The 13,018-nt window shown below is 43.6% G+C and overlaps 1 protein-coding gene across 2 annotated transcripts in view; it reads right to left on the bottom strand.

Annotated features, from left to right (window-relative positions):
• ITGA6 (integrin subunit alpha 6) overlaps nucleotides 1-13,018 on the bottom strand; it is a 79,248-nt gene that overhangs the window by 32,467 nt on the left and 33,763 nt on the right. For both annotated transcript variants that reach the window (XM_025460191.3, XM_025460192.3), the window contains exons 2-6: nucleotides 9,295-9,419; nucleotides 7,757-7,836; nucleotides 5,888-6,143; nucleotides 4,066-4,197; nucleotides 733-943 (exon numbers count right to left, since the gene is read on the bottom strand). In XM_025460191.3, coding sequence (XP_025315976.1) covers nucleotides 733-943; nucleotides 4,066-4,197; nucleotides 5,888-6,143; nucleotides 7,757-7,836; nucleotides 9,295-9,419 — 804 coding nt within the window. The remainder of the gene's footprint in view (nucleotides 1-732; nucleotides 944-4,065; nucleotides 4,198-5,887; nucleotides 6,144-7,756; nucleotides 7,837-9,294; nucleotides 9,420-13,018) is intronic.

Raw genomic sequence — 13,018 nt, 5'->3', positions numbered from 1 at the left:
AAAACATAATGAGAGATGAGTGAACCATCAGCTAAAATACCAGTGAGCTCACAAAGAATAACGCCATCCCAGGTACTAAGAACACAGAGACAGGATGTAGGAAGCACCTCAAATCTGATATTGATTTCTCATCAATTAAAACATTTTTTTAGGTACAGTTATGTAATGTTTAGATACTGTAATGTTTAGGCACGTAAGTGTTTATGTTATGTTCAGGTAAGACATTTTGCACAGGAGCCTGCAATAAATTCCCATAGAACATCATCAAAGGTAAGAACCTAGAGACAATCCTTAAGTTAGAACAAGAGTGCACAGACTCTACACTCCCCCGCCACCCAAGCTGGCACCACCAGACATAAATATTACTTTGTCACCCATCCCTATTTTCAAAAGGACATTCTGGATGCTCCAACAGCTCCCTAAGCCACAGAACAGAAGAACCACGTGGGTATCATTTTTTGAGTGATTTTCCCCCAAAATTTTAATTCTCACAGACCCATGATCCCAAAACATAAGTAAAAACTGAAAACTGAAATTTTAAATTACCTGGGGAGGGTAATGAATGCTGCCAAAATACAAGTGATAAAGATGTTGTGGCAGGATGGTAAAAATCTGGCAGCAAAAATATTCTTTGAATCAACTAACCTGAAAGGATGGCTCTTCTCAAGACCTATAGAAGCCAAAGAACCAACGGTTTCTTGGCAAAGATAAAATAACCTAAGACGCTCTTACCCATCTTTGTTAAGGTCCGCCACTGCCACGTCATAACCAAATGATGAAGCCAGACCTTCCCCGTCAAAAATGTACTCAGGGAGAAGATGTGCAGACTTCATGTCTCTTTTTAGCAAAACCACAGCTCCACTGTGATTGGCTCTTGGAGCACCAGACACGAAAGTGATCTCATCTTTAGAGACAATACCTTTTCCTGAGTCCAAAGAAAAGCCTAGAAAAAAACAAAATAACAGTTCACATCACCCTATATTTCAGGAGGTATCTAACACTGGTAACCCCATCGCTGCCTTTTCCTCCGGCCTCCCACCCCTTACTTTCTGGGCCTCTCTCCCAGCGATCAGATTTACAACATGAAAGAGCTAAAGAGCTAAGAGGTTTGACCTAAGTACAAAGTAGTAGGCTAGTTCATTGCTTCCTATGGAAATATATTGACTTTTAAATGAAAGCACCCATGCTATTTGGCATATGTGTAAAATGAATCACAAAGCATTCGTGCGTCTTAAGAAGCTGTTTGCAATCCATTTTAATACTGGGACTGTGGTAAAAGGAGATCAAGCTAGATACTAAATTATCACGGGGAAGTATACAGAGGGATACAACAGGACACAACATACCTGGGTGCATGCTATAGGGTTCTGCTATAATGTAATGGTTAGTAACTTCCATATTCATCAATCTCCTTAGTAATCAGGCAGGAACAAACGCTAGCATCATTCATATACCACAAGGCAGCATTTCAATATTGTGGACCAATTTAATTCTCAGACACAAACATGCAAACAAGACCATGATTGGTGAGATAAAGTATTTGAGAACCTAGTATGAACAATAGAGGTGAGCTAGTTGTCACTGGTGACAATTACATACTTGTTCAGAGGGTAGAAAATGCTAGACTCCTAATCACAAATCATCAGGTAGGATGTCAGATAACAGACTAAGTGAGGTCCGGTAGCAAGTGAATATAAACGTCTACGTCAAAACCACTCAAATTAAGCAAATCTTGCTATATTAAGGTGAGGCAGATACAGGCTCACCCTTTTTATTGTGATTTATAAAAAGCTTCACCACTACTGTTACGGTTCTCAAACTGAAGTGAGTTGAAAAATATGATGAGCTCCAAGTTTAGAACAGGGTGATATAATCAAATCCAGCTCTGAAAACCATCTGGGCAGCAGAGCCTCAAGCATGGCATGCTTTTCATGTGTGCTTCACTTGAAATGAAATAGAAAATAAAAAGATTTATGCTCTGTATGGATCAAAAAAAAATTTTTTTAATGACCATGACCAAGACAATTTTTTTGTCATCTCAGAGGTCACAAACCTAGGTAGCTATTCATCATCACATCAGGGGATGTGTTGGGCTGCTCCCTGGGAGGCTGTGTTTTATAAACAAACTGATCAGGATCTGTATAGGAAACGCTGGTCAAAAACAGCAGGCCTAGACACATGCATGGAACGGAAGAGATTGAAGAGAAAGCAATTATGCTTCGTAAGAGGCACAGCAGCTACTGCTGCTCCCACTGGACGACGAGGCCGCCGCCACATCTGGCAAGCCACCCTTTTTTGCCAGCTTCCAAAACCTCAAGCAGATCATTTTATTCCTCAAACCACTGATTTTTTGAAATGACAGATGCACAGACAGCATGGACAACAAAAACGTAACAATACAAACTTGACTGTGTCCCCCTCCAGGCATCCACTTTTGAGGGAATTCATTCTTCAAAGTGGCAAATGTGTTTAATAAAATATGCAAAATCTTTTCGAATGCTCTAGGAGCAACTATGTTTCTAAAAATCCAAGGGCATCTATCTTAAAGACGGAAGTGCTGGTTTCCTGACTGGAAAACCGTGACCAGGTTTCTTGACTGTTAAATTGTAATTTAAAATTACTTCTGATCATAAATAATCCCTAAGTACCACATTTGATGGGAGGCTGCCTAGTAAAACATACTCAAATAAGATCCAGGTTTGTTGATGATATTTACCCTGAAAAATCATATTTAATAACCGAGACTGCAAACTGCTGGTGCCTGTATCCCATCTCCGTCCTGCAATGCCACCGACCTCGCTGGCACTCACACACCGAGCTGCTTCCCACTCTGCCTCCTAGTCACCAGCCTTTCTTTCCCTGGCTGAGGGATCAGCAAATGTGGGACCTTGGACTACAAAATTAATCTCCCTAAGTCACACTTTTTTTTCAATCAGCAAAAGAGGGACAATCATATTTATTGTATAATATTGATGGGAAAATCAAGTAACACCTGTATAGCGGCAAATACAGCATATAGTCGGCACTTAATAAGTGGTAAGTTTAACTTTTCTTTGCCCTCTTCTATTCCTTCAAACCAAATGTTTAATTTGGAGGGAAGGGGGAGTGTCTGCAAGGCTTGTTTTTTTTTTTTTTTTAATTAACAGTACCGTTCATGCATATCTATATAATTAGAACAGTTTAAGAATATGCTTCCTAACACATTGTTTAGAATTATTCTTACGTTTTTACTTTCACCTTCCACTGTTCCAGTAACCTCTCTAGCATAGGGATACTTTCAAAAAAAATAGGTTATTATTTAGGATTAGGAGATTTTTTACATTTTTTTCCAAGAAATGCACAATAATTATTCTTTATGTCAACTCATACCAAGAATTAAAGCTTTTAAAAGCCTTTGTGTAATTACCATAATGCACATGAATAATTTAGGACACCCATTAGTAATGCAAACGAGCCTTAGGAGTTAGGGAATTGGCACTTAGACACAATCTGGGTGTCCTCAAAGCTGCTCTAGCAGTCCTACTCAGCTTCAGCTGGAAAGCCATGGTGCCACCCGCCAGGGGCCCTGTGACATGGGGCCCCCCAATCCAGAAGCAGGGCCGACCCTTGGAGAAGAAGTCACAAGGGAAGGACCTGGAGGTCTTGACCTGCCACTTCAGAGTAACTTCATAAATGTAGCTCTTAAGAGTATCTCTAGAAGGAAGCACTAACTGGAGAGACGCAGCAGCTCAGCTTTCTGCTGAGATCCATCATTTTCCCTCCTGGGCTGCAGGAACAGCCTGTTTCAGGTTACAGGGGCTGACACCAGCTCAAGAGACAGACTTCCCTGCGGGACAATTTTAGGAGAGGGTAGGTTTCCACCTGCTTCAGGGGAACGCAGGTCAGAAGGGAAGGGTCCCAAGCATCAGTCAGGTGACCTTAGGATCACCAAAGCTTAAATCCAATGCAGCCACAGGCCCCTGGCTTTGCCTGGCTACTCTCAGCCTCCAAGTCCAGGGTCCTGGGAGGACAGTGTCACACTGAGGCATCTGCAAAGGCGGGCAAGCCAGCTGCGCTCGATCCTACCTAAGTAACTGTTAGCGGGAACAGGAACTAGACTTTCGTCATGGTCGGTCTCTCCACCAACTTCATAAGGCCCATCTTCAAAGATGTTCATGTCAAAAAAAGTGTTATTCTTTTGCTCTACACGAACAATGCCTAAAGAAATGAAATGGCAAAAAAACAAACAAACAAACAAAAAACACATGAAGATGGAATAAAATAAAAGATGTTTCCTAATAAACATGCCTCACGTTATCACCATAAGGACAGGAAGAAAAGTCTAGACAAAGGGAAAAAGGACAAAGGAAAGAGAAGACTTTTGAGGTTATTAAAGTTAAAAAATCAAGTTCATGTGAATTTTTACAAAGAAATTTGTTCTAGCAATTAAAAAAAAATGCCAATGCCCCATGCATTGTTAGGAATTCTCTCTATAATGCCATAATACCAGATGGAAAATGAAATGTTTACTTAGTTAAATCTACTTCTAGAAAGTAACTTTCTAAGAATTATATGAGCCTGGTGTGTTTTACATTTTCTGTAATCTATATCAATAGATATAGATCCTATTTTCTGATCCTATATCAATTTACCTACTTTACTATAATGTAAAAATGTTGTGATCCTTTCTCCAAATCACTTTAACGAAGATTTCTTCTCTCTAAAATTTTCACAATTAACAGGTAAAAAGAGAAGATTTCCTAGAATAAGCCCACTATGGGACTTTTAAAAATGGTAATATTTTAAGTCAGGGTTTATAAAGCAGGTAAGACAGGTTTCCCATAAACATATACATACATAACTGTGGGTGTCTTTGTTGTTTTACTCCAAATGGCATCTATTCTTGCTACAATAAAACTATTTCTAAATTCAATGTGTTATTTTGATTAGGTCAATGTAACCTGACAAATACTGTTAAGTTGGGGGTGCAGAGGCCAAAGGAAATTACTCCCAAAGGTTACTATGGATGACAGAAAGAGGAAGGTGTCCTCAAAGATGATTTCTAATAGGAATTCAAACTTGAGAGATTTTTCTGATGCAGAAGGGAAAATATTCCTAAGTTTTTCTTAAGGAGAAAAAATGTTATAATATTTATTTTAATAAATTTCACACAAAAAAATGTCTTATGTCTAAATCCTATGCATTTCTCTTCATTATGCATTAGAGTTAAATTAATTGTCCTGGATAACATAGTGGTTTTCTATGCCTGCCTCATTTCTTCAGAGAAGTTAAACTTTATTACAGGAGCTGACCAGATTTGCCCAAATTGAGAGTCCTTCTCCCTCCCAGGGTCTCCTTTTATCTACATCACAATCCTAATTAAACAACTTTCCTATAAATTTTCTAAAACTATCATCTCAAAATTCCCTGATTTGTCATCTACCCTTCTTTTTTGCTTTATTAGCAAACTACTGCCTTTTAAGATAATATATAATGAAAGAAATGTCTGTATCAAAACACTGTTACTTGTATATGACACCGCTCAATTATTTTGTTTTCAGATCACTACCTTAACATGTTTACTAACATTAAAACTGAAAAAACTTTCAGCCTCAAGAAAATGCGGAAACAGAAAAAACTGCAAATGTTAATTATTATATTCTTAGAGAAAAAAGTTAACTACTTGTATTAATATAAATTCCTGGTAAAGGGGAAAACTATCTTCAAACATATATTCACACTACTGTTTTTGAAATCATGTAATTGAGAGAATATCCTACCTTACTTCTATAATATACAAGTGCCTTATAATACATTTTGGTTTAACCTAAAATATACTCAATCATGGTACATAGAAGAGAAATTATGTAGTCATTCTAATCTCTATTGCTACAAATACATGTCATACCTTTCCAGTTATAAGTGCCCGGGGCTCCAAATACAATGTAATGGAAGTCTTTAGTAAAAGTAGCTGCTACTCCTTGCTGGCAAGAACCAAATTTTTCATGGCCTCTCAATCGGCCATCGCAAAAACTCCAGTCTCCTCCATCCATGTCATCCTCAATCCTGAGATTCTGACTCAGGACGTAACACCTTCCAAAGATATCTCGGGATTCCTGCTTTGTATTGACATGTTGCCTTTTTTCATATCGGTGAGCACATGTCTGCAAACAGATGGAGTAGAGTAGCCTATTCATTTCTATAAACCTCATGTTTATTATTGGACCATTTTATCAATTTGTAATAAAGAGATTAATTCTAAATGGGACCAGATCCAAAACCAGCAACTGCTCCCCAAAGTGGCATATGGAGACCACTGGCTAGCATATAAGAACTAGGACTTTGGTCTCATTCTCACCCGAAGAATAATGCTCCAGTCCAAATACTGGATGTCAATCTGTAATCCACAGGAAATTTATGTGTAATTTTACTTGTCACATCAACAATGGGAAACATCTTATTTTATTTTCTTAACTTAATTAGGCTTTCACATCAGTATATTTATGAAAATATGTAATTATATTCCAGAGGAGAGAAATCAGACATATTTCCATAGGAACCAGGCAAACAACAGTTAAAACAAAGACCACTATTTCCTTATAACCAGTACTAACTTATGCTCTAAATGCCGATTAAGTTTATTTTAAAAGGCAGAGAGAATTACACTGCCAGAAAAGATGGAATAATCTCTATAATTTACAAGGTATTCATGGTTACCCTCCATGTACCATAGGCTGACTACCAGACTTCATGATATCCACGTTGATTTCCTGTAATCCCTTAACTATCAAAATTCAGGGTTCGGTAAAATTCTCATTTTTTTCAAAATCCTATATCTATTTGTAAGAGCAATCAGATTTTGAAAGAGACACAGAGAGAGACCATCATAATCCAGCCTGGAAGGCCACCTCCCGCAATCCACCTGATAACCTTTCCTTCACTGCCGCTTGTATTTCCTTCACTACTGCTTGTATTTGAAGATGTTGAGAACAACCAACCAGAGTTTTAAATTACCTGCTCTTACTTTCCATTACCATTCCCATATTTTTTATAACTCAAAAAGCCATACAAGGGGACACAAACCCGGGACACAAACCATCATCTAGTTGTGTTCTGCATTCTAAAGACCATCTGGTGCTTTAGGGGTATTCAGTGAAGGCTTATTAATAACTTGAGTCTGAAAATTCTAAAGAAATATATCAGAGACGTCTGGTGGCTCAACAGTTGAACATCTGCCTTCAGCTCAGGCCGTGATCCTGGGGTCCAGGGATTGAGTCCCGCAAGGGGCTCTCTGCGGGGAGCCTGCTTCTCCCTCTGCCTATGTCTCTGCCTCTTTCTGTGTCTCTCATGAAGAAATAAAGTCTTCAAAAAAAAGTGTATCAGAAGTCACAGAGGGGCGCCTGGGTGGCTCAGCTGGCTATTCATCCGACTCTTGATTTCAGCTTAGGTCATGATCTCAGGATCGTGAGATTGAGGCCCACGTCGGGCTCCACACTCACTCAGCATGGAGTCTATTTGAGATTCTCTCTCTCCTTTTCCCTCTGCCCCTCCCTCTACTTGCACACACTCTCTCTAAAGTAAAAAAATAAAAATCTTTAGAAAAAAAGAATGCCTCAGTTTCTTCCTGACATCAATTCCTGCTTTAAAGCAGTGAGTGTTCTGGAATGCCCCTGTGTGTGGGCAGGACTCTGCCCGTCTTGTTCTCTGCTGTCAGCCTGGTGCTAGCACATGACAGGCACTCCGACATTGTGGAATGAGCCTGCTTCTCCACACTTACCACAACTTTGCCCCCTGGACCTTGGCTCTGCACGGTGACCCCCATCCATTGATCTTCTTTGCTTTCTGATGAAGGGTCAGCTGTGGAAAGCAGCACAGGTTACATACACATAGTTAGGACTTCAAAGTGACTGAAGCAGGCAATGAAGCAAAAGAGAACACAAATACAAGATGGTTTCTAAACTGTCTAGATTCCAAGTCTTGCTCCTCAGCAAATTCAATTACTCAATCCAGAAAAATTATTTCTCCTTTTAAGAAAATAGGGTAAGTGCTTACTGGTAAGAATCTTCTTAAAATTCTTTACATAAAATATATAGCTTTACTTGATGGCCCCATGCTCATTCTGACTGACAACCAGGATCCTGAGTACAAAAAGCTATTTGAAAATTATAAGACTCAGGAGTAGCCTTCCCACAAATGCGACTTAACGCAAAGATGTAAAAATCCAGTTTCCAAACTCCAGTTGCCATCCACAAGAAGTGGATATTTCTCCTCAGACCCAAATTTGTTATTTACATAATAGCATGAATTACTCTTTTCTTTCTTGGAGATGGGAAGACAAGGCCTCAGACTCACTTTAGTTGTTCTATCAATGCCGAAAAAGGAAAGCAATATATTTAGTTTTTACCCCCTTCCCCTCCGAAAGGGAGAAACCATAAATATCATCATGTATGTGTTCATTTCAGCATCAATCTGAACCTACTGTATGACCCTATATCCAAATTTTTGCCTTCCTCAATGAGAAGGCAGGCATGATTTTTTTAAAATCTTGAATCGTTACAAAAATGTGAAAACTAAACAACCTTAAATAGAGAGAAGCCAAAATGTTGAAGAGTGATTATGTCTAGATTACCCATGGGCTTTTGGTTTTTCCCTTATATAGGTTGGTTATCTTTTACAAGTTTCCCCACAATTAACATATCATTTTCTATTCAGTGAAGAGAAAAAAAACCACACAAGTGTTATTTCTGAAAGATGAAAAAGCAAGAGAAGAACATAAACGTGAATCTGCAAATCTACTTAGACCAGATATGTCAAATCTGGCTTGCTTGGAAGCTTCTCAGTACACTAACTGCTCTGCTCAGCATAGATCCCTCCCAACACAAGCCTCTAGTTGAGCCGGTTGGGCAAAATTATCCATGATGGTCAGCTCTCACTTCTGAGAGATCGGATATTTAAGAGTCTCTCTCGCAAATATTTGCACGTGAGAACTTCTGGCAGCTAAGCAGATTTTCTTCTTCGCTGCTCTGAATTCAGTTTAACAACCTCCTGTAGGACCTCAGCCATCACTAGGTGGCGACATCAATACACCATATCCGTTCAGAAAGCAACATCAGGAAAGGCAGCAATTCTGTGCGGATCCCAACATCACTGAAAAAGTAGATGTTTTCAGGGCAAAGAGAAACAGTCAAGACATGTCATTAAAAGAGGCCTCCTCCAAGAACAAACGCTTGGATCCCCTTTCCTTCCTCGTGGAAAGGGCAAATTGGGGTACAGGCGAGCTGGCCAAGGGGACACAGTGAAGACAGAAGAACACACCGTCGTTGTCAAATTCAATCCGTGTGCAAGGCCCTGGGGAGGTGATGTCACAGCTGTACAAGCCTCCAGTTCTGTTGGCCCTCTGCAGCGGAAGGGCCACCGCCCGAGGGGCCCCCACAAGCAACCTGTGGACAAAACAGAGAATTTGGAGACTTGAGTTTAACACAAAATTAACATTTCAGTAAATCAGAACCGAGAGATATTAGGATTATTCCTCCTGGGTCAAGAGATTCCACCCCCAACCCCCCCAAGCGCAGGTGCTGGGGACAGTAAAGGTGGAATCCTGTGACTGGCTCATGCTACACACACACACACACACACACACACACACACACACACACACACACAACTAGACGAGTCAAGCCTGAGTGGAGGGGTTGTTGAAACAAGGTAAAAAGTAGAAAAAGTAGGCCATCTCTCGTGGTATCAGCACCTCTCGGGGTAGGATCCTGGTGTTTTAAAACACACACTTTTCATAGAACATGACCCCTAAGCCTAGGCCCGGGACAAATGGACTTCCACAGACACTCCCACCCCGGAGGGGAAATGGCCCCATTAAACTTAACAAGCGATCATATGTCAATGTCTAACTCTGTGCCTTCCCGAGGTAATTTTCAAAGGTAATTTTGACCATACCCTGAATCTTCAGTTCGCATACTGTTAATTAAACAATGAGGCCATTCGGCCTAGGTAAGCAAAAATCTCTAAGCCTCAAGGTTATAAAATCAAACCCTAGCGACAACACATCACCAACAGCCAACCAGGCGTCAAGCTACAGCTGATTAAATAATTTTTCTTTGCTTACCAGGCTTTCCCTGGTTCCTGTTGGCAGAGCACTCTTAACCACTTCCAAACTTGCTGCTACCAGATTCCAACCATTTTTTGCTCAAATTCATAAAGCTTTTTAATATGCCTCAGTTTATCTTTTAATAATACTGATTTAGAACCTAATCTTGCCCAAGACACAAGTGAACTGAATCTCTCTCCCTCTACTCACCTCCCCCCCCCCCCCCCCGCCCCTTTCTTTCTCCGCCTTTCAGTGTCAGCCTTACTTTGGGCACTCTTGCCTCGGCCAGGTTCCTCCACGATCGTCCTAGCAGTCTGGCACGGAGGCTGCAGGGAGGTCCGGGCAGTGCCACCTGGGTACTGGGAATCACAGCAGTACTTCTTCCTCCCATCCCACTAAGAGGGGCCCTAACCGCAACCCACAGTCCTTAAAATCTGTTTCACAGCCAGGAGGCATCCTCACAGATCCACTATCTTTCTGCAGGATTCCTTCTGTACTCACCATCTTTGGGCCTGGCTGACTCACGGATCAGCTGGGAACAGAAACAAAGAGAAGAAACACACCTGACTGGACAGAGAGAAGGGAGACCGGAGCTGGGGGGAGAAAGGGCAGGGCACACAAATGTGAACAAACAACTTCCCAAACAGAAAATGAGCCACTCCTGGTCTTTAAGAAACCCACGAATCTCAGATGCTAAAGCAAAAACAAACAAAAAACCTGCCTACAAGCAAAACTGTCCCTACTACCTGTCTCTGATCCCAATAAAGGATTTAACCAAAACTATTTTTAAGCCAATACAATGCAGCAGGTGCAAGAGAAGGAAATGCACTCAAGAAACAGGGAGGGGGCCCGACTCTCTCCAGGGAAGGCCTGTGAAGCAGGCGATACAGAAGGAGCACTTGGGGGAACACATGTCCCTCGCACTGTCCTTCCTCCCAGATGCCTGGATGGCAGGCACAGGTCCGCTTCCACCTCGAAATCCCTCCTACATTTGAAGGGATGAGCCGCACACACCAAGATACACAAGTGGAACGGAGACTTAGGGACAAGGCAGGGCCCCTGGGTGCCTCGAAGTTCTTGGCAGAGGGTACAGGCAAGGCCGAGGCCGCAGGGCGTCTCCTCAGGACCGCCACACACACATTCCACCCATGTGGTCCCAGATCCCAGGAGCTCCGACAAGTAGCTGGGAAGCAAGAACCGGCCTCGACCGTAAGTGAGCAAAGCTCAATTACCTGGCAGATCTGGGGATGCAACCCTGACCCCGGGACCGGGCGGGATTAGCAAAGTGCTGGGGGCCAGAGCACTGAATCACAGGATGTGAGCCCTGGAAACAGCAGAGCATCCAGCCCTCTAATTTTACAGATAAGAAAACAGAGGCCTTCGCATTGCAAGGAGGGTAATTACTCTGCCCCTGAGCTCTCCCAGCTAGATACGGGGGGGGGGGAGGGGGGGGGGCAGGACAAAAAATTACTTTGGAGCAATGTTTTTTTCCCCCATTCCTGTCAAATGCTTCCTAAAATATAAAACCCCCAGATTTCAAGGCATCTATCACCTTAGCTGGAGAGGCAGAACCTCCAATGAGACAAACGGCTGCTCTGCTGCGTACGAGGCTGAGGGCGGGCGAGGGAAGGCCTTACTGGAATCGGCGGGCGAGGCTGGGGAGGCGACCTGCCCGGGGAACCAGCTCCAACCTCCAACGGGAAGGCCATAAAGAGCCGCCCGGGGTTCCAAGGTTATTCCTGCGTCTTCCCTGCGCTTCCTCTCCTCCTCACCCACGCCCGAGGCCGGCCAGCTACCCGAGGCAGGTGCTGGGCCTGTTATTTCCTGCTCCGTCTCCCTCGCTCACGTCTTCCTTCCACACACCTTCCAGAGCCTTCTGGAACGAGCAAGGGTTGGCCGCCCCTCCCTCCCAGCTCGGCCCTGAGGGAGCCAGGCCCACACGCAGGTGGCAGAGGGCGGCGAGGCGGCGAGGCTGGGCCCGAGGAGGGCGCCAGACCCGGCCTGTGAGGAAGGGGTCGGGGCGCGGCGCTGAGGCGGCGACAGGGGCCTCCTGCTGCTCCAACACCTGAGGAGCCGGGGCCAGGGCACCTCGGGGCAGGCTCCCCCTCCCTCAGGCGCGGCCTAGCAGCCCCCCCTCCGCGCACCACCTTCCGCTGCCCTCCTCCTCCAGAGAGGCTAACTGCGGGTCTTTGCCTGCGCTGAAGATGCCAAACTTTTTTTTTTCTTTTATGTTTAACAAAATTTATCATGGTGCTATTTAATCTGGTTTTTTTTTTTTTAAGAGTTATTTATTCATAAGAGACACGCAGAGAAGCAGAGACACAGGCAGAGGGAGAGGGAGGCTCCCTGCGGGGACCGGACGTGGGGCTCGATCCCAGGACCTGAGCCAAAGGCGGACTCTCAACCACTGAGCCACCCAGACGCCTCTCTGGTGCTATTTAGAATAAAAATGCCCAGCTCTTACAGGAGGAGTCCACACATTTTACTTGTAGCAGCTACTGCGGATGAAAGCCAAGTGCACAGAAGAATGGAAACAGCAAGAAGGCTTGGGGGTGGGGGTGGGGGGCAGGAAACCCAGAAGAGAACCCAGCCAACATGCGAAACGTGCCTCCTGAGGGCTCTGCGGCTGTGTTTCCAGACGGTGCTTCCCCCCAGGTCCCGGGACAGTGGGCACAGTGTGCCCTAGATGGAGGCCGACCGCCCTGGTCTCGGGCCTCAGGCCCCAGTCAGCCAGAGGAGGACACACAGCAGTCACCAGGGGGCCTGCCCTGCCCTGGCTGCATCTGGTTCCCGGGGACCACACTGAATAGGAAGTTCAGGAAAACAATGACCCAGGGGCAGGTGGAAGTTAAGTTGGATAAAATCAGAATCCTAGAAAACAGAAGGAAGCACCTTGATGGAAGAACCCAGTAACTAGCCCCAACCAAGCTCAGCAAT

This window comes from Canis lupus, chromosome 36 (assembly GCF_003254725.2).
Source record: "Canis lupus dingo isolate Sandy chromosome 36, ASM325472v2, whole genome shotgun sequence".
In the NCBI taxonomy this organism is placed as follows: Eukaryota; Metazoa; Chordata; class Mammalia; order Carnivora; family Canidae; genus Canis; species Canis lupus.
The sequence above is the reverse complement of the archived record's forward strand: the minus strand, read 5'-3'. Positions and strand labels throughout refer to the sequence as shown.